Here is a 23,590-nt window from a genome sequence, read left to right on the forward strand (position 1 = left end):
TAGTGGCTGCTATTCGTTTTCACCACTCACTTGGATAAATAAATGGGTTGATTCCTCCACACCACACATCTGTGTGGACCCCAACATTTTCTTTTTTGAACTTTTTTATTTTTCTTTTTTATAAGTTTACATTTTTGTGAATTTTAAATAAAATTTTATTCAACAATAATTAAGAGAAAACGAACACTTATTTTTGGATTCAATTGTGTGGGATAGAGAGGATATGGTAATTGGACCTTACTAAAAAATTAAATTTATGCTTTTTAAATTATGGTTAAATTTAATCACGGAATATGTATGTATGTATATGTATATATGTATACGTATCTGTATATATGTGCATACAATGTATGTGGGTATATAAATTTAATGCTACAATGAATTAATAATTTTTTTTTTAATATTGATACTTTTTATTTTAAGTTAAATTATTAATTTAGCCTTTTCCATGATTGGTTGCTTTACTTTATATTTATATTTATATAATTTCTTGAGCAGGATTACGTGAGCCGTTTTCAGTATTGATGATGAAATTTATGTGTATTCACTCAATCTATTGGATCGCCCTAAAAATTTATATTTTCTTCTATAATATTGTATCACAACTATGAAAATAGAGATTCGAGCATACAACCTCCTAGCTAGTGAAAGTAGAGACTGTTGGATGATGAAAGTTTCACATCGGCTAATTTAGAGAATGATCAAGGATTTATAATCAAAGAATATTCTCTTAATTGGTTTGCGGCCTCTTGGGGAAGCCCAAACAAGACCATGAGAGCTTATCATACTATTGTGGAGAGTCGTGTTCATCTAACAAGACATTTTGATCATGAAAAAATAGAAGAGGGAAAGTATTGAGACTCTCGAACCTGAAGTAACATGAGCTCTACAGTATGCAAAAAAGTATTCGAGTCATCCATGAAACTATACTCAAGTTAAAAAAACATTTAGAAGGGAGAAAGTACTGAGACTCTTGAACATGAAGTAACATGAGCTCTACACTATACTCAAGTTAAAGAAACATTTAGAATGGAGAAAGTACTGAGACTCTTGAACCTGAACCTGAAGTAACATGAGCTCTACAGTATGCAAAAAAGTGTTCGAGTCATTTTGGACGTTTTAGTTATCTTTCAATGAAAATTTTGTATTTTGATTTTATGCTCGGAACATTCAAGTAGTGTCAGTTAAAATGTTTATGGAGGGTTTTTTTTACCTTCGATATTGATCGCATGATTTGAAATTAATGTTAGCTCCAACAAATAATAATATTTTCAATAACCTAGCGTTATAAGATATATATTTTTTTTATTAATATGAGCAAAATTTGAATTTTCAATATTTATTTAAGAAGATTTATATTTATTTAGTAAAATGTTAGGAGAAGAAAATTTTGATTTGGTAATTTTGAGTTGTTTTTATATTGAATAAAGTGAAAATAATTCAAATTGAAATAGGGGAAATGTGTTTGGAACCATTGGTAGCTACCAACCAGGATTGTGCCCGCTGATTTACAAACGCACATATAAAAGCTTTTCCCGCCAAATTCGGGGTAGCCCCTACGGCATAGCGTAACGCTGTGGCATTGCACTACCACGCCACATTTCCAACTCACCGCTTCTCCAATTGGTTCTTCTCCGTTCTGTCCTCAAAAAAATAGGACACTTAAATCTTGACCTCTTGAAATAACAGAAATCCTTAACCTTCTCTTTCGGCTGAGAAACGATCTCTGCCAAATTATTCCCGGTTTGCGATTCCTGAGGCCTCTGGCCTCCGAACTCCTATTCTTTTCTCGTTTTGAGATCTCGAAACGTATAGGTTTTTGGCGGTGAAGAGGAGCGATGGGGATTCTCTATGGAATGGTCGCCAGAGAACACGTTGTTTTGGCGGAGTTCAGCACTACACAGACGAATGCGAGCGCGATTGCGAGGCAGATCATGGAGAAGATGAAGCAGGGAGACGATGATAGCAATGCCTCCTATTCTCATGATCGCTATATCTTTCACATCAAGAGGACTGATGGCCTTACCGTTCTTTGCATGGCCGACGAAGCCTCCGGAAGTAAGTCTTTTCAATGATTTGATCTATCGAGTTTTTTTTTTTTCTGAAACTAAGTTTGAATTCCAATCCAACGAGGCGTCGAGGTTCCGCTCCTAATAGAGATGATAATAGTTTTTTTTTTAATGAGACTTAAGGACCGAAAACGCGTTCTGAGAGTCTTTTTCTCATAGTTTTTACAACGTTATGCTTTTGATAACCGATCCTGAGCTCTTTGCATCGATTTCTCTCCCTTAAAATTTAGAATGAGCTTTTGTAGCTTCGAGTTGGGAGAAAAATAATGATGACTTCATTATTTTCCTCTTGCTATTTGTTCAAACCAAATGGATGTGTAAGAATGATACTGTTATTATCACAAGCATAAAACACTTTTCTATTAAATTTAAACCGAAAGTTCGGACGTTCCCTGCTTGTGTTGTAGTTTTCTGTTGACCGAATTTCATTGTTCTTGAGGACAGAAGAAACTGTTTGCTCGGACGTTCTCGAGGACCTGATTTCATGTGTAAGAACGATACTGTTATTATCACAAGCATACAACACTTTTCTATTAAATTTAAACCGAAAGTTCGGACGTTCTCCGCTTGTGTTGTAATTTTCTGTTGACCTAATTTTATTGTTCTTGAGGACAGAAGAAACTGTTTGCTCGCGCGGATCTGTTTTAAATCATTTTCACAACAATCTGTATAATAAATGCTTTCTTCTTCACTCTTTAGTCCATGTAAATATTGAGAATGTAAATAATTGATGCAGTTATATGAATCTTCTTTCTCTCCCAGATTTGACGGAGAATTGCAAGAGAAAGTTAATTGACGAGATTTCGTAGGCTGCTTCTGCAAATTCGATTGAGAACTTCTACGAGAAATTGCGTTTTTCTGTTTGGTTTACGTTTTATAGTTTAGTTCCTTGAAACGGAATGCTACCAATTCATAAATTGTCCAAAACTTCATACGCTAAGCTTCACTGAACAACTTTCTTTTAAACAGTTTATGCTGTATTTTATTATCGTTGTTTTAGTTCTTGTTGAGCTCTTGGAAATTTTTTAGATCAAGATTGATTTCTCTTAATTCGAATCTACTTTTGTTGAATGAAAGTTTTCTTGATCTGTATAAAATGACTGCTTCCGTAGCTTTCATTTCATCTATATCTAACTTTTCTTCAAGTTCGCAGTTTCACTGTCAACTTGATCAGAGAGTAGTCTCATTAACCGATGATAATGAAACTTCTATCAATATTTGTGCAGGGAGAATTCCTTTTGCATTTCTCGAAGACATTCATCAAAGATTTGTGAAGACCTATGCTCGCACAATTCTCTCAGCTCCTGCATATGCCATGAACGATGAATTTTCAAGGGTTCTAAGCCAACAGATGGACCATTATTCAAATGATCCAAATGCAGATAGGCTAAACCGCTTAAAAGGTGAAATGAGTCAGGCAAGTTCAAAAAATTATCTAATAAACTCTGTTTGATCTATAAGTTAGTTGTTCATCCTATCAATCATTTGAAATAACGGTTGCTAGTGCTTTCCACGTTTCTGTCTTCTTCCGGCTCTTACCAATGAATTTAATTAGCTATATCATACTGCATAAAAAAAAGACTTCGATGATAGATAAGAAAAATAACGATGCAAATGCAAATAGGCTAAACCGTTTGGTGAACTGAGTCGGGTCAGTTCGGAAAATTATTTGTTGAACTCTGTTTGATGTAAGTTGTTTATCCTATTATCTTTTGAAACAGTGGTTCCCTGTGCTTTCCCAAATTCCAGCTAGATAATCGTTACAGTTTATTACCATTGACTCTCAGCAATGAATTTAATTAGCATCAGACTACGTTAAAGAAATATTTTCTTGATGGATAAGAATGTAAACATCTGATGGTCTTCGTGGGGCGGTTTTGATATAACGAGTCTGTTACAGAATATTGTATTTACATTTTAGTTTCATCACTCAGTAATAGAATAGAAATAGGCATATTATGGTTAGAATGACTGTCTTTAAAGAAAATTTATTCGCATTTAATCAGTATTTGGTTTTACAATACTTCAATTATGCCGGAATAGAAATTCATCAAACATTGGTATTTGATGACAGGTGAGGAGTGTAATGGTTGATAATATTGAGAAAGTGTTGGAGAGGGGTGACCGCTTGGCTCTGCTGGTCGATAAAACCACAAACATTCAAGGAAATGCAGTTCGATTTAGGAGGCAATCACGTCGCTACAGAAACACCTTGTGGTGGAGAAACTTAAAACTCACGTAAGTATCTTTGACTTGATTTATACGTATAAATACATATAAGGCTGTTTATGTAGTCACTCCATGCATTACACAAACAATGATGTCTGCTTTCATGTTCTGCATTTAAATTGAAAAACTTATGCAGAATCGTGATACTGAATTTATTTTGGTAATGAGCCTCAAAATACCAAATAGGTATGACTACAATGAAATAATCATTGAATTAAAAAACTTAAGTTTGTGACTGGTAAAGTGTAAATTTAATCTTTTTAATAAATTCTCTTATCAATTATTGAGGAGGAGTCATCGGTTTAGTTCAACTAGTAATTAAAATAGTTACGTAGTAAGTGCTAGTATTGAGAGTTCTTTACATGTATCCCTCCGGTCAACTGTGATCCTCTGGTTTCGTCGCTGATGGCCCCAGTTTTAATGTCTATCATAGAAAGAGGCTAAGAGGGGTGGAAATAGATATATGATAGAATCATCTGAACCAATGCATCAATCATATAAAATAATCTTTTGTTGTTCACATTAAATTATCGTTTAAAGATGTTGCAATTCATGTCACATTAAATTATCGTTTACCCAAAATTTGTAGCTATCAAAGAATGAATACAGCTTGATTATTCTGTAATGTGGCATGAATTGCAACATGTTATGATGATTTGAACAACATTTTCTTCACATCTTTCTTAAAATTTATCTTATATGATTGATGTCTTGATTCATACAAAAGAAGGTTGCCAGCTGTGACTAGTCACACCTTGAGTAATTATGTGTGAAGTATACAAGTGCTATAGGCCAGGGGTATTTTTTTGGTTAGTTTGAAGCTGTCGAATCTCGCTTAACCTGTTGTGCTTGTCTGTTGTTAATAAGAGTTGGTTTCTATGGTCTCGAGATGAGAGAGTAAGCGGGTGAGGCAGCCACTTGTGGTTGTTGACGCAATGACCTTAAAAGTTATAACTAATTTGATGTACGCATTTTATTTGTCCTATGATTTTCATGAGGGTCTGGTCCGTCCCCCTCGACTCCCCCTCACTTACATATGGAACCCAAAATGCCTTATTAGCGATCAAATAGTCATAACTCATATTTTTTTGCCCATGGTGTTATTTTGAATGTAAAGGAAACAAGAAAACAATAATCAGAGTGCGTTTTTCCTGCCTGCAGATGTTCGTTGTTGCTCATCTTCACGATCGTCCTTTATATTCTGCTAGCATTTTTCTGCGAAGGGCTGCTACTGCCGTCCTGCTTGAATTAAGCAAATGCAGAAGACGCAGCTAAGTGATCTTTATCACTCATTCAAGAACATGTGCCTTATTATACTAAAATTGTACTGAAATATATGTGCAGTCGAAATCTTATCATTCAAAATATACTGTACAGACTACATCAAATTTCAACCCACTTTCATGCAACCTTCGTATAGTCGCTGCCGCTGGAAGCATCGATTCCTCCTGCCTAGCAGAAGCTATGGCATACGCCGGTAAGAACGCAATTCTATGTCACCAAGCACACCACTTTCTGGCTTCAGTTCACCGTCTATCCTTGTTTTCACTTTATATTTTCAAAATTCTTTTTTATTTATTAGTCAGAGTATTCTAGAGCCCTTTTTTTTATTTAAATCACTAAAACTTCACAAGCACATTTTAGAGATGAAAAACTAGACGATGGAAAACGAAATAGTAAATAGATATTGTAAGCTTAAATTTTCAAAAGTAGAAAAAAATAAATCAAAACATAATTCGTTGAGAGAAATCAGATTTAAGATGAGTTTGGAATGTTAAATTGAGGGGAAAACAATGCGTTAGAAGCCCAACACCTTATGAAGAAATCATATGCACAAAATAAGACCTAATCCTTTGTGACCACTCCTCTACTGTAAAGAAAATCGAGGTTTTTTTTCTTTTTTTCTTTTTACTCGAGAACTTTTTTGGGGGGAGAAAAGATTGGGTTTGAGGTTGGGGAAATACGAAGTGGTCTAGTGGTTATGTCCACTTTTCTAGTCAAATTCATCCACATTAAACCAATCACTTGAATCCCCACCTTCTGAATCTCTGTCCTGCTTCCATGCCTTCTGCTGACCCAGCTTTGGGACTGGATTTTCATGCAGCTGAACCCAATCATTAGACTCGGCTGATGAAGAAGTCCTTGGGGGCTTTGTTCTTCCAGCCAAATCGGTCCCATCCTCCTCCTCTATATCACTATCACTGAATGAGATACCTTCAAGCCTAACCCCTTTTTTGGCATCTGTTGAAGTTTTTGAATCTGCCTTTTCCAACCCTTGATTGGTTTTCTCTCCAATTTCCAATCCTTCACCTCCTTCAATGATTTGGGAGGAGTTTGCCTTTTCCTCAGATGCCATATTTCCCTTTTGTTGATCACAAGTATCCTCAGAATTCACCCGTGATGTATTTTGCCTTTGAAGTTTATCTAGAAGAGTGTTTCTTGCTTCGACAATCTACCAAAAAAGAACAAAGATGACAAATTAATAATATGAAATTGTTTATCGTGGGAATTTGAGTTTGACTGAAAGCCTCAAATAAATAATACTCCAAAAACAAACAAAAACGGAAGACAGAATTCTGTCATTGGATTTGCTTATTATAATGCATTCAGTCCAAAGGAAATTATTAAACGTTAAAGACATAGGCAAAGAAGAAACCAACTAAAACGAAGAAACCAACTAAAACGATTAAGGGCATATTTGGGAGTGATTTTAAAATGGTCAAAATCACTTTTGTCATATTCTAATCGATCCAAAACATGCCTTTAATCCTTTAAAGATCAATTTTGTAAAAACTAAACACTTAGATTGATTTTGAAAGATTAAAATCATGTTCCATATTAAGTTTGATGGTTTCATAATCACTCTCAAACATGCCCCCTATGGTATAAGCTCCTAACAGAGGGACAGAATCAGAACTAATGTAGTTAAGAATGTTTCCCTCTAATTAAGTTAAAAAGTCATAGCTGTAAGAGATCGCTAAGTTGTGTTTAAAGCCAACATAATCATTCTATGTAATCATTAGTCACGCCATAGATTCCAGAAACATTTTGAAAGATTAAAATCATGTTCCATATTAAGTTTGATGATTTCATAATCACTCTCAAACATGCCCTATGGTATAAGCTCCTAACAGAGGGACAGAATTAGTGCTTAACAGAGGGACAGAATCAGAACTAATGTAGTTAAGAATGTTTCCCTCTAATTAAATTAAAAGTCATAGCTGTAAGAGATCGCTAAGTTGTGTTTAAAGCCAACATAATCATTCTATGTAATCAACTAGTCACGCCATAGATTCCAGAAACAACTACAGGGCACGTACTGTGGACTGTTTTTGTCTAAATAGATTTAAGCCTACATTCCTGGGAATTTCATAAACTACAACATAATTAACCATAAAAAAAGTACAATTAGGTTTGAAACCAACTGGTTAATTCTTTTCAGTTCAACTGACCAACTGGTTAATTCTTTTCAGTTCAACTGTGGTTTCTAAAGTAAACTGAAAGTTCAATGATTTTAATCTTTAATTTTTTAATTATTTATTATTCATTTTTTGGTTTTTAAAGAAAGTTTTAAATATATTCCTAAACATATGGTCGATTTCGTTTCCATTTTCTTAATGGCCATACAGAAACCCGAACACAACCAGTAGTTCTTTTAATTATTTGAACTAAATCAGACTAACAGTGCAGAAACATAACCAAGCCAACCAAAACAGTAACTTTGGATCAATCAATTTCATTTGGCATTATCATTATGATCTCTCTCTTTCTCTCTCTTAAATGTGGGTGGAATTTAATTGTGGTGATCTCACCATCGCATAGATGTTGGCATACATACTAATATTCAATTCGGAAGATACATCCTAGTGCAATGCATCAAAGTTATATTAAATATTTAGCATCGACCTAGCATGAAAAACAACAAAAATAAACTGTACAATTCTAGCATGATATTCATAGTAATGGAAAGAAAAGGGAAGCAAAAGTATTTCAATAGTAAGCACAGCAGACGAGGACCTTGAAATGCAGTAAAACACACAGAAAGCAAATAATGAAAGCTAGACATGTGTCAAGGCGTCCAACTTGCAGAAACACGAGGCAGAAAGGACAGAGAGAGCTACAAGATGAATTCTAGCTCAGCAGATGCAGATCCAAATTTATAAAAAGTCAATGTAAACATGAAGTAACTCCAAAATCAATTTATGCTTAAAAAATAATCCTCAAGCAGTTCCAGTTAGGGTTTCATGCAGCAGCAAGCATTACTCGTAATTAACTGCAAACAATCTAGAAATGCAAAGTACGGCAATTTAAAAGGGAAATAAGTCTTACCTCAGAGGTTGCTAGAAGCTCAAAATCCGGTTGATCAAATCTTGGAAGCAAGAGTATATAATATATCATCCAGAATAGTTCATTGCTCATGAAACTCTGAAGCTTTATTTTAAGAGATGATATACTTGGCACCAACTGCTCAACAGTTGAAATGTGCATTCTTTGAACTTCAGACATTTTAAAATCTGCAATAAAGCTAATCAAAGTATTACGCTAACAGTGAAGGGTAAAATCCGCATACAGTGTTCCCAATGTGAAACTTAACTCCCAATAATTACAACTACAGAGAAAACTTGCAGTGATTAAACATAAAAGTTGCGTTCAAAATATTCATGGATTTGATGCTAACCCAATTAGCAATTCCAATTAAACATTAGTTGCACTACATTATTGTGGTGACTGTATTCATAGTTTAGTGAAAGCTCAACCATATGGGAGGCGTGTCAGATATCTACATCCTCAGACATTGAACGAGAAAATGAAGAAGCAATAACGAGGATGGCACCCAACGATTTTGTCTCACAATCAAGGATGAGAAACTACCAATTGAAAGAAACAAGTACTTGTACTTCCCGGAAGAGATTCAAAGATCATGGGGCAAACCATTTAAGAGATTTATTTACATTTTGCTACAAATGTTTCTCCAAAAAATTATTGTCTTCTTGTTATGGAGGGGGTTAGATGACAAAAAAGACAGTCTGGACTTAAGAGTAAGCAGAATACGAATATGCCCCATCTACCTCCTAGAAATTAGTATATAACTACGGTCATCATCACTTTCCATATTCTCACCAACTGAAGCTGGTAAGCGAAATCCGTTGGGTTGATAATTGTTTAATACATCCAGCAACCAATTCTTGAAATGTAAACATCCAAATTCAGATGAGTGCTTATTGTCTATCATACGACTGAACTAAGTAAGTCATACTCACACTTGACATCATATTGAATAATAGGATATAATATGGAGAAACTGATGGTTTCTAAGTTATCACTAAATTGTTATAGCAAGAAATATATTTGGACGAACACAAAATTGATAGGATAGAAGAGTTCTTGGACGAGAGGTGTTCCTCAAATGGAAGTAATCAATGCCTCTAGCTCTTCTTTCTAAAAACAGAACAGGCAAACCACAATTTGAAATACATATTTTCCATGAATCGAAGTAATCAGATAAAGTGATGGGGAAAGGAACATGTAGTTTTGTTTTATCTTCTCTGGTTTAGCTCATGATCTAGATTTATAATTTAAAGCGGTATGTCTAGTCTCTACTTGCGAGATATATTGACTTCCTCACGCCTAATCTCTCGTATCTTACGTCGATTACAGCATCTAACAAAATTATGTTGATAATTAGGCTTCATAATATTAGGAAGTGATTCTTGCATACGGAAAAAGAGAACAGATACAGATCAATAAGGAGAAGAAAAAAGAGAGAGAGAAAGAATACAGTTGCACGCGGCTCCGGAGCATTTCAGTAGCCACCTCTTGTTTAATATAATAGCACACATTGCAGGCAAAATGATTTTATCCTAATCTCTATTTATACCAAATTCACTGGTCAACGATTAAATAGTGGCATATGTTTTACTTCTATCTCAAATGTTAACAGCAAGAGATTTTGGATTTACCTGTTTCATCTAGTGCCAAAGGAAAATCCGTCCAGTACTCTGGCCGCGAAGAAATGTCGTTCACAAAACTTAGAACCTCATTCGTAATTCCCGGCGTATCATCAATAATCTCGTCTTTGAATTCCTCTTCTATTGCATCATCGGTAGAACGACTCTGAAACGGCAGCAAGTTAGAAGCAAGCCTGGATATCTCTCCAACAGCCTTGTTGCTCTTAACAGAGAGCATTGAGAAGCCGTTTCTCAAACCACCGCCAATCTCTGCGAGATCATTGCGAATTCCTTGAAGCGTTTGAGACGGCGACGAAGAGTTCGAACAAGAGGAGTCGGAAGAATCGGCGGGAGAAACGACCGACGAAGACGGTCGAGGAGCGAGAAAGTTGGTGAAACCGCGTAGCTGACGGCTCAGCGTCTCACCGAGTGCGGAGAAATCGTCTACAACAGAAGGAACAGCGGTGGTGAAATGAGCGCAATCCGACAACGAGGATGAACTGTTGAACTGCGATTCGGCTGAGACATTATCATCGCTCGCTTGGAGAGACTTAAACAACCAAGACATGGTTATTCACCGATTCCGGTCGTCCGGATTGTTACTGAATGGAATTGAAAAACAGAAAGAGAGAGCGCATTTCGGAGAGCTTCGGAAATGGCGAAGAAGCTCGTCTCGTCTCGTCTCGTCTCGTCTCGTCTCTTTCGTTCGTTCTCTGTTCGTCTCCGTATCTCTCTCTACTTTCTCTCTCTAACTCTGCGAAAGCCAGAAGTCACTTGCAGAGAGAGCTCTACAGTTTGGGTTTTGATCTCTCGCTTTCCCAACTCCACCAAGTGCCTATTTCTTCGCGGTGCCGACTCTTATTATCCTCTGCGAAACGTTCCAGAATAACCACTTCTACCTCACCAAATCCGCACAGTTAGGTCCACAAGGATTTTGCCACGTCCACTTCTCGATTCGCCGCTTAATTACCGATATACCCTTACCCGCTTCAACTCGTGCTATTACAAATTTAGTCTTATTATCTATTAAACACTTAAAAAATATTTATCGAGTGATCTTTCAATTTTCTGTTCAATAAAAAAGACAAATTCGAGGTTTTAAATATAATGGAGTAAAATTAAATTTTACATCTAGTAAAATCAACCATTTACAAATCTATAAAAGAAAGTTAAAAATGAAAGTTAAGCAATTAAATTAATGTGGAAATATGAAAATGAAAAATAGCAATAAAATCTCGATTTCAAATATATATTTAAATTAACAAATTAAGTATTTATTGTTTTAAAATAAGTTTATAACAAAATAAATTTAACAGAGAATAAAACGGTCCATTATGAAGTCTCTGGGAACACAATTCGACAAGTAAAATCAGAGACAAAAATAAATTAAACATTTATTTATAAAGTAAATACCAGAAGTCAATTTTTAAAAATAAAATAAAATATTAATAACATTTTTTTACCTGGTACCCAATCTACTGTTTTCTCCCAAATCGGTCAGGAAAACTAAGAACATGATGTCTTGGCTCTGTTCCCTTGTCCCTTGCCAAGGTGCCATCGGGCAAACCGCCCAGAGAATAATATATTGAATTTCGTTTGATTAAAAAGAAATATAAAATATTTTCAATTCAATTATGTAGCCATACAGCAAAAAAAGAAAAAGCGAAGGAAAAAAGAAAACTAGAAATTTTCCTGCTTAATGATTCACAATAGCGAAGAAGCAGGTTTGCCAGCAAATTTGCCAAGTATCTAAAACATTATTACCATCTTACATGACACAAATAATCAATCAAAAGCCTGTCTCACTAATTATTATCAAAAGAATCTCACTCTAGCTAAGCTTAACTACTGCACATACACAACATATTGTACATCTGTATACTCCATATTTAGCAGTTCCCAATCCAAAAAAAGCTTGATCGTTAACATTCCTATAAATGTATATTTCTTCAAATAATGTTAAATGAGACCAGCATATGGATTGGAAGCATGAACAGGCATACCCGGACCGTAAAGGTGGCCATTGGTTCCATGAGGATTTCCGAAAGGATTTGACTGTTGCGGTGGGGGAGCCATCATCATCATCTGTTGCTGATGCTGCTGATGCTGCTGATGCAACATGAAAGCTTGCTGCTGGTTGGCCATAGCTGACATTTGTACTGAATGAGGTGCAGCCACAGCAGACGAGGCGAAAAAGGGATCATGGATTGGCTGTTGTTGCACCATGGCACCATGCACTGGGACTGGCTCCCATGGATTGTAGCTCACGTTCTGATTATTTCTTCTGATTGCATCATCATACAAGCTGTCTAATGTAAGCAAGTCCAAACCTCCGGCCTTTGGCAATGAGTTCAAAGCATTATCAGAATAATATCATAATTTGGCAAAGAGAGAATAGAAGGCTGTTTAGAAGTTAAGAGCAGTAGAAGAATAATAGTTTGCTGGACATATTTTGATGCAAGGATAGAATAAATGTTGGGAAATGTTACTGATTTACGTCACTATCGTGTTTATACATTCAATATGAATGCAAAATTTTATGTTTAGCGCAGAAGATATTTTATGTTTAGTGCAGAAGATATTTTATGTTTAGTGCAGAAGATAAGTACCAATTTGCTTGTAGCAGCTACATTTTCATTTGAGCTTGGTGCCGTAACAAGTGCCAATTCCCAGCCGGTAGTTGTAGTACCATTAACTTGGCTTGGAGCAGAACTGGTTTTTTGATCGGCTGTGATCACAAGCAGTAAAATTAGTCCAGCTGACTCCACGTGTATTATTCAGTTATCACACACAAGCTTAAAGTTTTAAAGTTCCCCATTTCTTTACTGACTTCTAAAATGTAACTTCACAAAAAAAATTTGGAACATAATCACTTCAAATTTTGCTTCACCCAAGAACATATTGAATTTTTCTATAGCTACTGGAATTCGAAGGAAATGCAGAAAGAAAGAAGAGAATTACCATCTGGGACAATAGCCAACGCCAGAGAATTCTTTTCATCCAAATTGGAAGTAGCCTCAGGTACAGGATCATTCAAACCCTAACCAAAAGCAGATAATTATCTCAGATAATGTATTTCTAGAAGAGTTATCTCACTTCAAATTAGTAACAAATATATTTGTAATATGTGCAATCTACTTTTGTTTTATTCTTTTCATAGATACTTTAGTGTTTGTTTATTTGAAAAGTTCAAAATACCTACCCTATTTACTTCCGGAGATTCTGAAGACCATACAATTTCTTTTAAGCATTAAAATAAAAAACAATTCTAACTACGTAAAATTCAATTTGAGTTATTGGACAACTAATAACTCCAATAAAGTCTCTTCTCGATCATGGACAAGCATGTACAGTAAATAATTTGTTAGTAATATCCGTTATAAAAAGATCAGAATTCATGATAAATTTAATATATAGTTTAATATTTTAAAGAAAATGATTGGCGAAATTCTTTGTGGTAAATTATAAACTACTTATGAATCATAGTTTTTTGTGTTAATCTACTGATATCAGGAGTAGATTGACTAGCAGTAGAAGTTTACCAACAAGTCAGGTGGCTCAGTCACGGCTGGTTCTACTTTAACTGGTTCAGGTGGTGGGGGAGACGGGGCTGGTGGAGGTGCCACTGGCTGTTCAACTTGCGCTGCCGGTTCCTTCTTGTACTCAATGGCCAAAATGTCTTTAGGAGCAGCCAGTTTAGCATCAGCAACCTGCTTATTATGGTGCCCCAAAAATAGTTCAGGTGATTTAATTTTTTAGAAATGAGATGCCATTTATTCAGGTGGATTTTCAGAGGACGTCTTGGTTTTGAGCGGTTTTAGAGGACTTGGAGAACAAAAAAATTGCGAGAGCATAAAAAACAATGAATAATTGACGAAGGATAAAAAATAAATTTAAAATAAGAAAACACTACCTGATCCTTACGAATGGTTGAAGTCCGTGGAGCTTCTCTTACATATTCTTCCATGGCTTGTAAAAATGATGCAGGGGGCTTCAAAATGGGAACCAAGACACAAAACTCAGTACTTTTTGTGTGTGTGTGTGTGGAGGGGGACATAAAAAAGGCAGATAGCAAAGGGAGGACAACCTACCTGTTCAATCTTTGTAAATGTCTGGCCACGCCCAATATCAAGATTTTTACAAACTTCATAGAACTCAGAGAGCCTCTCCGCCTGCAAAAATGGAGAAAGTTACAACCATGTTGATATAACTCATATCTTGTGCACTACTATGTACTGATGAAAACGGCAAAACTGGTCCAATACCTGCTGGCCAGCCCTCCTGTAAATTTCCAGGGCTTTCATTGCATCTTGGCGTTGCATCTCAAAAAACTGAATTTTAAGACCATGTTAGTTTCAGTTTTTGCATTTACATCAAGCTTATCTGGCAATCAGATCAATTCTTACCTTGTCAACTAAGTTTACCGTACCATCACTGATGGCTTGATAAATTTTGATGCTCTCAGAAGCAACCTGCAAAAGGATAATAAAAACATGAGAATGAGAAGGACCAACCATGCAAACGAGTAAAACTTTCTCACTGGACATGCAAGAATGTAAGAGGTTCCTACCAATGAAAGGGCTAGCTGAATTACAAAATTATGAACGGCGGCTCCTTGAGGCTGTAAAGAAGTAAAAAATGTAACACAATAATTTAAGAAAAATCCAGGAAGTTCTCATATTTAAAAACAAAACCATACCGCATTATTTTCAGTAATAAAAACCAAGTCACTGGGATATAATTACATCTACCTGAAGCAAGGGTCATAAATTACCTGACAACCAAGTACCCGATATAGAAGCTCTTGTAATGCTGGCAACTGCTCAAGCAACTCAGCAGTATCTAGATCTTTGGTTCTCTGCACCATTATCCATAAAATTTACCTCAATGTAGCTGAAACAAAATTCTCAATTATATGAAACCCAAATAGCAATTAGATGCAGTGAATTGGTGACAAGCGCCTCTCAATGATAGTTCCCATGCCTTGTACTCTCTAAACTCAAGATGAGGTTCGAGCAAGCTTGGTCTCATTATTTATCTTCTAGGGACTTGGGCTTTAAAAGGGATCATAAAGGAAATGTTGCAGTGGCTTTCATCAGAAGTATCTTTCATGCCATGGACAGGGAAACTGGGAGAGTTTGGAGCATACTTCCAGCACCTTCTCTTCTCTTGGTCCTCTTTGGCCAATCATATCATTTGGCAAATCCAAAGCCATCCACAGAATATTGCAAAATTTATTTCGAAATGAAGGTCCCGAAGGAGACTTTTGATGGCTGCAGTTTTTTGGGCAATTTGGGTGGAGAGGAACCCATACACTCCTGAGGCAACCTTTTCAACACCGCAAGAATTTTGAGAAAATGGTTTTCTGGGTCTCCCTATGGTGGTGTGCTCTTTTTCAGGCTTTTTGTGATTATTCCTCTTTTAATAAGCAAGTACACTAGAGGAGTTTTTTGTAACTCCATTTATTTACGAAGTTAGTTCCCTCTTCCTCTTTTTTATTATTCTTGAATTAATAGTACTAGTTTCCTTTTAAAAGATAAAAAGAAGAAAAAGAAACCTTTGTTTATGATAAACATAAGGTGTGCATGCACCAATTGGAGAAGGAAGTAGTAGTTTAATCTCCTAAAAAGCAAATTAAAATATCAAATGAAAATAAAACGATAGTTATAAACTAAAGAAGAGTATTTTCCTTACCGCACGATCTGTCTCAACATCATACTTCAGCACACGGAAACATTCCAACCTCTCCTCCAAAAATAAGGCATATGAACGAACCCAAGCAGAATAATCCCATGCTACATGCAGCACACGAAATGTTTTAGATTGAGATTTTCAATCTTTTTATATTTTCTTTTTTAAATCTAATGCCTTAGAGGAGGTACCATTAGCACTGGAATCGTCCTTAAAATGAGATAAATTAAGCATGTGGTTTCTTCTCCTGCCATAGTTAATGAGTTCTTCGTGAAATGTGGGGTCTACTTCCCGCAAAGCACGATGGATAACTACCAAAGTCTTTAATGCAACCTACAGAATGAAATAATAATAAGTTAAAAAAGTTTAACAAGCACTACAAATCTTAATTGGAGATGAAATCTAAACGCAAGCCATCTAAATTTGAAATAAATAATCAGGTACTTTCCAATGGATAAACTGTGTCTGCAAATATTACTTGAAAGAGGAACACTTTTTTGGTACGAACGCCACCATCAATTTTACGTCCACAACAGATAGAGATGCTTTTATATAACTTACTTTCCCTAAGGCTTTGCAAAGAGTTCACAGAATTGACATAATAGACCACAATGTCAAATGTAACATTTACCAGCACTGTTAACATGCACAATAATACAGAGGATGTAAGCTCAAAAGGCTATAGAAAGACTGAATGTTCTACTTAGAACTTTGAAACGGGAAGGTATATCTTGTTTATGATGGCAGTTGATTTGAAAAGAATACAGATTTGTAAATCGTATGATGGCAAGACATGTAGACTTACTGCCCAATTATGCGTCTTTGATAATCTTCTTGCCAAAGCATGGATGCAATATGCAACGTCAGCCCTAGGCCTGGTAGCTGAGATAGCCGCGAATATAGCTGCAGATAAGTCCAAAACCATCTTATTTTAATATTACGAGTTATATAATCGTACAACATCAGGTAGAAGAAACACATTATCAAATAAAAATGTGAAGTTCAGATGAAGAACATGTGAAGAGACACATTAAATTGGACAAGATTAATACTATCTTCCGAAGGGCATCAGAGAACACACCTCGGATATGTTTTTCTTTTGCAGGACGTTCAACATGATTTGTTGCCTTCACTATAGCAATGTCTAATTCCTGAATTCAACATCGCCCCAAGAATGTGAGATAGATCCAGGCTATTGAGATGCAGTGAGAGTAGGACTTATAGTACCTTATAATCACTGTTAACTTTAGCTAATGAAACTGTGGTGGTATCCTTCAGGGCCCCCAGTGCTTTTCTTAAGCTATTCTGTGTACCCCCACCTGACATCCTCTCTCCCTCGCTGTTAAGAAACCTACAGGAAAGTCAGCAATTTGATATGGTTCGGCTTGCACAAACATAAACTATACACAAAAATTAACTACGATACATTGCATAATGCATAAATCTTCATAATTAATTAATATCAAGATTTGTCAATTGATCTGCAAATTCAAAGGAAAAATTGAAGCAAATAGAAATCCGTCAAGGTAGTCGAGAATCATAATAAATATCATATCCATCAGCAATATGCTCGCCGACACCCAAAATTTTAGAATTCCGGCAACAAAATTTCAAAAAACCGAGTTTAAAAAATAGAAACTCAAATTTCAAAACAACTATTTCCAGAAATACGCCATGAATTCATCAATAAATATAAATTTACTGTCATTAAAAACACAAATTGAAACGCCAGTAAGCTCAAAAGGGAAAGGTCGGAATCGAACTGAACGACCTAGATTGCACTAAACTTAAACCAAGAGGTGCCGTTATCAGTATACACAAGGAAAAATAGACAAAATCTAGACTGAATAGAAAGATCTAAATCAAGTAGAGCGCGATTCAACGCAACACAAAACCTCATCCACAGTTCAAGCAGAGATGAGAAACAGAAAATCAGGAACAAATAAAAGATCACAGAAGCCGATATACCTGAAACTGAATCGAGAAAGAGAGAAGACAGGTCGATCGGAGGGTAGTCTGCAGCCAAAGAAAAGTCGCAAATGTGAAGCTCTATATGGTAGTCGACTCGTCGGCGTCTTCCAGACCTTTAACCATTATTTTTTAAATACTATTTTTCATTTTCTCCTTTTTATTTTATTTAATGTAATTTAATTTTCTCTAAATCTGTCTCTTATAATCTTCGCTGTCAGACATACGGAGTTGTAAGAATTAGTACTGCGCTGAAGTTAAAATGGGAACCATTCTTCTATTACGCGTTTTCTCTGGTTCCTGTCTTAGATGTATTGAGATCTTGCCACGTGTTGTGAAAGATGCTGATCTGTCGTCCACGACTTTAGAATAAAAGTCCAATTAAATATTTCATATGACTAGTTGAATTTTTGGTGTTTATGTACTTATTTTCAAATTTTATAAACTAATTGTAATTACTATTTTTAAGATTTATTTTTTAAATAAATTTACACTTGAAAATGCAAATAAAAAAAATAGAATGACAATGTAAAACAAATAAATTTAATTAAAAAAAACATATAAATTTGAATTAGTTGAACATGTTAATAACAAATCAAATATCTTTGACTATATATATTTTAAAGTAATAATATATTTATTGTGAAATCCAATTGTCATTTAATTTATTAGATCAATTGAATAATTGGCGATGAATATAATTAATTGACCTAAATAACATTTCGATAATATTAAGTATCATGAGTTTTTTTAAGCACAATTCAATTACACACTAAAAATAATAATATTTTATTATTTAAAAAATAAATCGTAATTGAACACCAACAAGCAAAAAGTGAGTGCAACCCATAATAAGGATTTATCATAATGTTTTGTTTAAATTACATTTAACTAATATATGCAAACGAGAAAATACTATGTTTTTTTTTTTTTTTTTTAATAAAGACAATTGAAAAATGGAGAATTTGAATTTATTTGAATTTTTAGATAATAAAGTTTTCAATTCGATGTATCAGGTTCGATATTATCAATTTTAAAACAGTTTTTATAAGAAATAAAGAGCATTGGGTCAGCATATTCACTGGCACATCGTTTGGTGATTGGCTTTGATACAATTTGTAATTGATCGTTACAATTTTCTGAAAGATAACTATCTCAGTTTCATCTATAAATTGATATAGAATCCTCATTAACATGGGTTGCTCGGGACTCAAATTGATATAGAATCCGGCGAACACTCAGCCCAGCAGGCAAACATGGCGGGCTCCGGCTTCGTTCTTTCCTTGTGCCTATTTTGCCGTAGGAGGTTGGTTTACAAGTACAACCATTGTAACTTCTTGGTATACCCATGGAAAGGAGTGAGTGGAGATTCCCTTGCAAATAGCTAGATGAGGGAAAACCTTCACATCCGGTTCGGAGAGCGAGGATATCTCAACCCTACTTTTTCTCACCGCTACTAAACATTATCCGTTTTTGTCTGTTACGTATAGTCATTATAGTCTCGCAATTTTAAAATGCATTTGTCAGGCAGAAATTTTCATACACTTATAAATAATATTTGGTACTCTCTCCAACCAACTTTAAAGAACAATGTATTATATAACCTAAGTTTTCTATAATTATTTATTTATTTATTGGACGAGACTGTAATTTATTAATATATTTCTGGTGATACAATTATTGTCTTGTTTTTCTTTTCTGGTCATCATCCAGATGCTTTGGACCAACAGGCAAGAAAGAGTTGGATTTTATTTTTCCAAAAAAAAAAATAATAAAATAACAATAATCATGTTTATTATTAAAAGTGGTTTTAAATTATGTATAAAACAATGTATTATGCTGGCCGCCAGTATGCGTTGTGTTTTTATTTAATTTTTTTAAAGACGCAACGCTTTGGCGTAGGAATAAGATGGTCCTTTGAGACAGCTCACCCACCTCATAAAATCCAAAATGTCGGTTCCAATATTATGGAATTTCTTAAAGTTGGCGGTGCCCAATAATCTAATTAAAAAAGTTTAGGATAATAGTTTATTACATTTTAATTAATATTATGGTATTAAATTTGCTAATGTAAATGGCATTCAACAAAGTAATTGTATCTTTTCAATTACTGACGTGGCAAATAAAATATTTAAGTAAAATTTATTATTTAAACAATTTTGCAAAAATAAAATTAATATTTCTTCTTTGTCTCTCTCGTCGGTCTAATATCAAAACAAAAATATTTAAATTTTTAATATTCAAACAAATTAATTTTTTTTGTAAGAGAATGTTCAATGCGAAGGCCTAATATTGAGTCGTCTAAGCCAAACTGAGTGAAGCACCATATGAAACACATCAAACGGCTTCGCCGGCCGATGGACCTCAAAATGTCTCTGCACTTTCATCACACCTTGATGCAATTTCAAGTACTTAGCCGGCGAAACGCCTTTCAAGATCTTCTTGATCTCCGGAATTCTCTTCGACGGAATCCGCAGAGAGAATTTGCTCCAATCGAGCACATCGTCGAACGGCAAAGAGTAATAATCAGAGATTATAACCGGTACGCAACCACCTTGGATCGCTTCCACTAACCTAGGGCTTGCAACTTCATATCCGCTAGGGCACAGGCAGAATCTGCTTCGGCTGATAAATTCGCCGTAGTTCTGGCCTTTATGAAGGTACTCGTGGACCTGGATTTCGTCGTCTTTATCCTTCCAATGCTCGAATAGCATCTTGCGGATGAATCCATGCGCTCCGCCGGCGAAAAACGCCAGAATCGAGCGATTCTCTGGCGGTTGGCCCGATCGAGAAAGATCGAGATGGAAATTTGCAGGCAAGTTAATCTCCGGCAACGACGCATCTCGCACAGGATTGAAGCCTTCGGATGTGTTCGCATTGCAGAGAACTCTGATGAGATATTTGAAGAGGTCAGGATCCGTTTGTGTGATGTCAGGCGCCTGAAAGCTTTCCAGAATGTTAATTTTGTTAACTTCAGAGTTCTTCTTCCACAGATTATGAACAAATTAAATTACAAAATCCGTGAAAATCCTCGAAAACTTACCCAATCGTGGCAGGAGGCCATGAAATGATCGGCGCCTCGAGTTCGGTTCCAGTAAGGGTACCTATCGGCTACGACCCTCACATAATCCTTGAAAATGCGAATGAGGCGGTCACGTGCGTAAGTGGTAATGGGCGTGTAGATGTACTCGATGATGTAAGCGATGCTTACGGGCAAGAAGAAAACATGGGCCTCATCTGGATTTTGGGCCGAAAATGGGCTTTTTCCGCTGTCCATCTCGTCGATGAAATGACCCTCGATTGAGTATATGTTTTTCATCGGCCCATCGTGGACCAATGGCTGCTCTCCTTCTTTGTAGGTCCATACTTTGAACCTCTTCACCATCTCAATATGACTCCTGAGCTCATGCACAGAGAAAAACGGAAATTATTAGTAACATGACACTTCTTTTTTTCTTTTCAGGTATGTTTAACTCCAATCCAATCCAAACCGTTAGACGAACACAACTCTCCATAATGATATGATATTGTTCACTTTGAGCATAAGCTCTCGTGACTTTGCTTTGGACTTTCCCAAAATGCCTCCTAGCAATGGAGAGAGTATTCCTCCATTATAAACTCATGATCATTCCCTAAATAAGCAGATGTGGACTTTCATCATCCAACACAGACTACGTAACCCAAATTATAAAAGTAAAGTTGGGCGGTTGAAAGTTTGGAAAACTAACAAATTCAGGTCTGTTCTCAAGTTGGTTTGAGTCCAAAAATAATGATTCAAAACACTCCTTTTTACACTGTTTCAGAAACTCGAGGACTCAACTGTATGGATATGTAAAATACAAGATTTCCCATTCTAGCAAAAAAGGGAGGGAAACAAATACTCAATTTAAAGTGAGTAAACAGAATTTCATACTCGATCTCATAGATACATATAGAATTTTGTGGAAAGTCGTATTAGATGAAAGTCGTAATGACGGCTTGAAGGGAGATCTTTCATATCTTTCGAGATTCACCCTACAATATGGAGTCAAAAAGCCAAATATTTTTTTTGATTAACATTTGTACCCTAATTATTATGAACTCCAGAATAGAGTTATAATTCAATCCTACCCTAATTATTACAAAGATAATTTAATCTATGTTAAAATAAGTATAATTTTTTAATAATAATAATAATAATAATAACAATTCTATAGTCGAACTCAATTAAATAAAAATATAAAATGTAAATTTAGGGAGTTATGAATATATATATATATATATATTTAAACCATTGGAGTGGCGTGGAGTAATTTAAAAATTAAATAAATTAAATAATGACGAATGGGCAACTGTTTGGCCAAAAACAACAAAAGGAACAATGTGAATCGTGACAATGTTGGATTATTTAGGGCAGCCTAGATTTAGTACGAGGCAAGGCGGCTCCGCGCTGCCCCTGCCCATTGCTTCCTAATCATTCTACCCTAAAAGAAATACACTAATCATGATTTAATTTCATCCTTTTTTTTTACTTAAAATTATATTATTACCCTTGCTAAAAAATAACAATTAATTTAAAAATAATGAATTTTTTATAAAATTTTAAATTATTAATTTAACATAGAGACTTAACTAAAAAAAAATCCAATTTTTTAATGCAATCATATTAACTAGCAAAAAAGTTGAATTTTTTTTTTTAAATGTCATTTATTTATCAAATTAACGTGCAAATCGAATATTAGAGAATGTGAAACGTTTAAGGCAAAATTAAGAATGCGATACGTTATTTCTTTTTTTTTTTTTCCCAAAAATGTCATAATTATTAATAATTTTCCATATTTGAAAAAGAAATTATTTTACGGGGAAAACAAACAAAGCATAGAAACTTTATAGAGGCAAAGATGGAAAGGGAATTAAAAGCGACAGAGGAATCTTAACTGATGGAAAGCGTATGCGTTTCTGTAAACCCTTCCTCTGGGTATGAAGCTTTCCACCTTTTCCGACGTGTAGTTTCGCCGTACAATGGCTTCTCGGATCGCCGCTCGAGCTCTCGCCAAATCCTCCTCGATCCTCTTCAATACCAAACAAATCAAACCCATCAGCAACATGAAGTAAATAATTAGTAAAAGAAAGAATACAAAACAACCTTGTTGGCGGAGGGGGGCGGCTGTGGCAGAGGCTGTGGTTCGACGGCGGCGGGAGGAAATTGAGAGGGGAGTTGCGGCGGTGGCGGTGGGGGTTGTTTGGATGGGTGGAAAAAAGGGATGTTTTGAGTTGTAATTAGAGGAAAAGGGTTGTGATAATTTGGCGGGAAAAGGAAGAGGAGGAGGAGTAATGGTGGGAGAAGGAAGAGTGGGAGTCTGTGTGAGGAAGCCATGAAAGGAGGAAGAAGAAGAAGAAGAGAGAAGGTTATTTAATGGAGAAATTGCATGGTGTTCTTTAAGTTTAATATGGAAGGAAGAAGGAAAAAGGAGGATTTTATGTGGGTTTTGACCAATACTCTTTTAATTTTTATTTGGTAATATATATGAGAAAGCATTTAAGGAGAGAGAAAGGGTAAATAATGAGTATTTATTGACTTTATTTTACCCTATAATTTGTATAAATAAGTGTAATTGGATTAAAGACGATGGAGGTCATGAGACAGCCTATCTGAACCGAACATGGATAAGTCTCAACTTTGAGCATAAGCTCTCGTGGCTTTAC

At 35.4% G+C, this 23,590-nt stretch overlaps 4 protein-coding genes across 8 annotated transcripts; 1 reads left to right on the forward strand and 3 right to left on the reverse strand.

Annotated features, from left to right (window-relative positions):
• The first annotated feature begins 1,652 nt into the window (after positions 1-1,652).
• Positions 1,653-5,940, forward strand: LOC111485274 (vesicle-associated membrane protein 711-like). Its single transcript, XM_023132087.1, has 4 exons — positions 1,653-2,058; positions 3,296-3,486; positions 4,144-4,307; positions 5,460-5,940. Exons 1-4 carry the CDS (start codon positions 1,839-1,841, stop codon positions 5,548-5,550), a joined length of 666 nt encoding a protein of 221 aa, XP_022987855.1. The 5' UTR covers positions 1,653-1,838; the 3' UTR covers positions 5,551-5,940.
• A 78-nt stretch (positions 5,941-6,018) lies between these two features.
• LOC111485208 lies at positions 6,019-11,198 on the reverse strand. Its single transcript, XM_023131984.1, has 3 exons — positions 10,259-11,198; positions 8,628-8,812; positions 6,019-6,750 (listed from the first exon to the last, which is right to left on the reverse strand). Exons 1-3 carry the CDS (start codon positions 10,812-10,814, stop codon positions 6,292-6,294), a joined length of 1,200 nt encoding a protein of 399 aa, XP_022987752.1. The 5' UTR covers positions 10,815-11,198; the 3' UTR covers positions 6,019-6,291.
• Positions 11,199-11,915: 717 nt separating this feature from the next.
• On the reverse strand, positions 11,916-18,054 carry LOC111485154 (putative clathrin assembly protein At5g35200). Of its 3 annotated transcripts, none has more exons than XM_023131901.1 (16): positions 17,906-18,054; positions 17,165-17,276; positions 17,019-17,088; positions 16,743-16,840; positions 16,129-16,270; positions 15,941-16,041; positions 15,021-15,104; positions 14,817-14,867; positions 14,653-14,718; positions 14,512-14,577; positions 14,338-14,418; positions 14,160-14,237; positions 13,789-13,959; positions 13,208-13,286; positions 12,856-12,974; positions 11,916-12,583 (listed from the first exon to the last, which is right to left on the reverse strand). In XM_023131901.1, exons 2-16 carry the CDS (start codon positions 17,261-17,263, stop codon positions 12,206-12,208), a joined length of 1,683 nt encoding a protein of 560 aa, XP_022987669.1. In that variant the 5' UTR covers positions 17,264-17,276; positions 17,906-18,054; the 3' UTR covers positions 11,916-12,205. The 3 variants fall into 3 exon arrangements, with proteins under 3 accessions (XP_022987669.1, XP_022987668.1, XP_022987670.1); XM_023131900.1 differs by having other exon boundaries at positions 17,165-17,288; XM_023131902.1 differs by having other exon boundaries at positions 13,789-13,956; positions 17,165-17,288; positions 17,906-18,052.
• Positions 18,055-20,177: 2,123 nt separating this feature from the next.
• LOC111485184 (probable glycosyltransferase At5g20260) lies at positions 20,178-23,381 on the reverse strand. 3 transcript variants are annotated; one of them, XM_023131946.1, is made up of 4 exons: positions 23,031-23,381; positions 22,823-22,956; positions 20,949-21,308; positions 20,178-20,844 (listed from the first exon to the last, which is right to left on the reverse strand). In XM_023131946.1, the coding sequence occupies exons 3-4, from the start codon at positions 21,288-21,290 to the stop codon at positions 20,179-20,181; spliced, it is 1,008 nt and encodes a 335-aa protein (XP_022987714.1). In that variant the 5' UTR covers positions 21,291-21,308; positions 22,823-22,956; positions 23,031-23,381; the 3' UTR covers position 20,178. The 3 variants fall into 3 exon arrangements, with proteins under 3 accessions (XP_022987714.1, XP_022987712.1, XP_022987713.1); XM_023131944.1 differs by having other exon boundaries at positions 20,949-21,303; positions 23,031-23,378; XM_023131945.1 differs by lacking the exons at positions 22,823-22,956; positions 23,031-23,381 and adding an exon at positions 21,819-22,088 and having other exon boundaries at positions 20,949-21,303.
• Between the last annotated feature and the right edge of the window lie 209 nt (positions 23,382-23,590).

Source organism: Cucurbita maxima, unplaced genomic scaffold (assembly GCF_002738345.1).
Source record: "Cucurbita maxima cultivar Rimu unplaced genomic scaffold, Cmax_1.0 Cma_Scf00010, whole genome shotgun sequence".
NCBI lineage: Eukaryota > Viridiplantae > Streptophyta > Magnoliopsida > Cucurbitales > Cucurbitaceae > Cucurbita > Cucurbita maxima.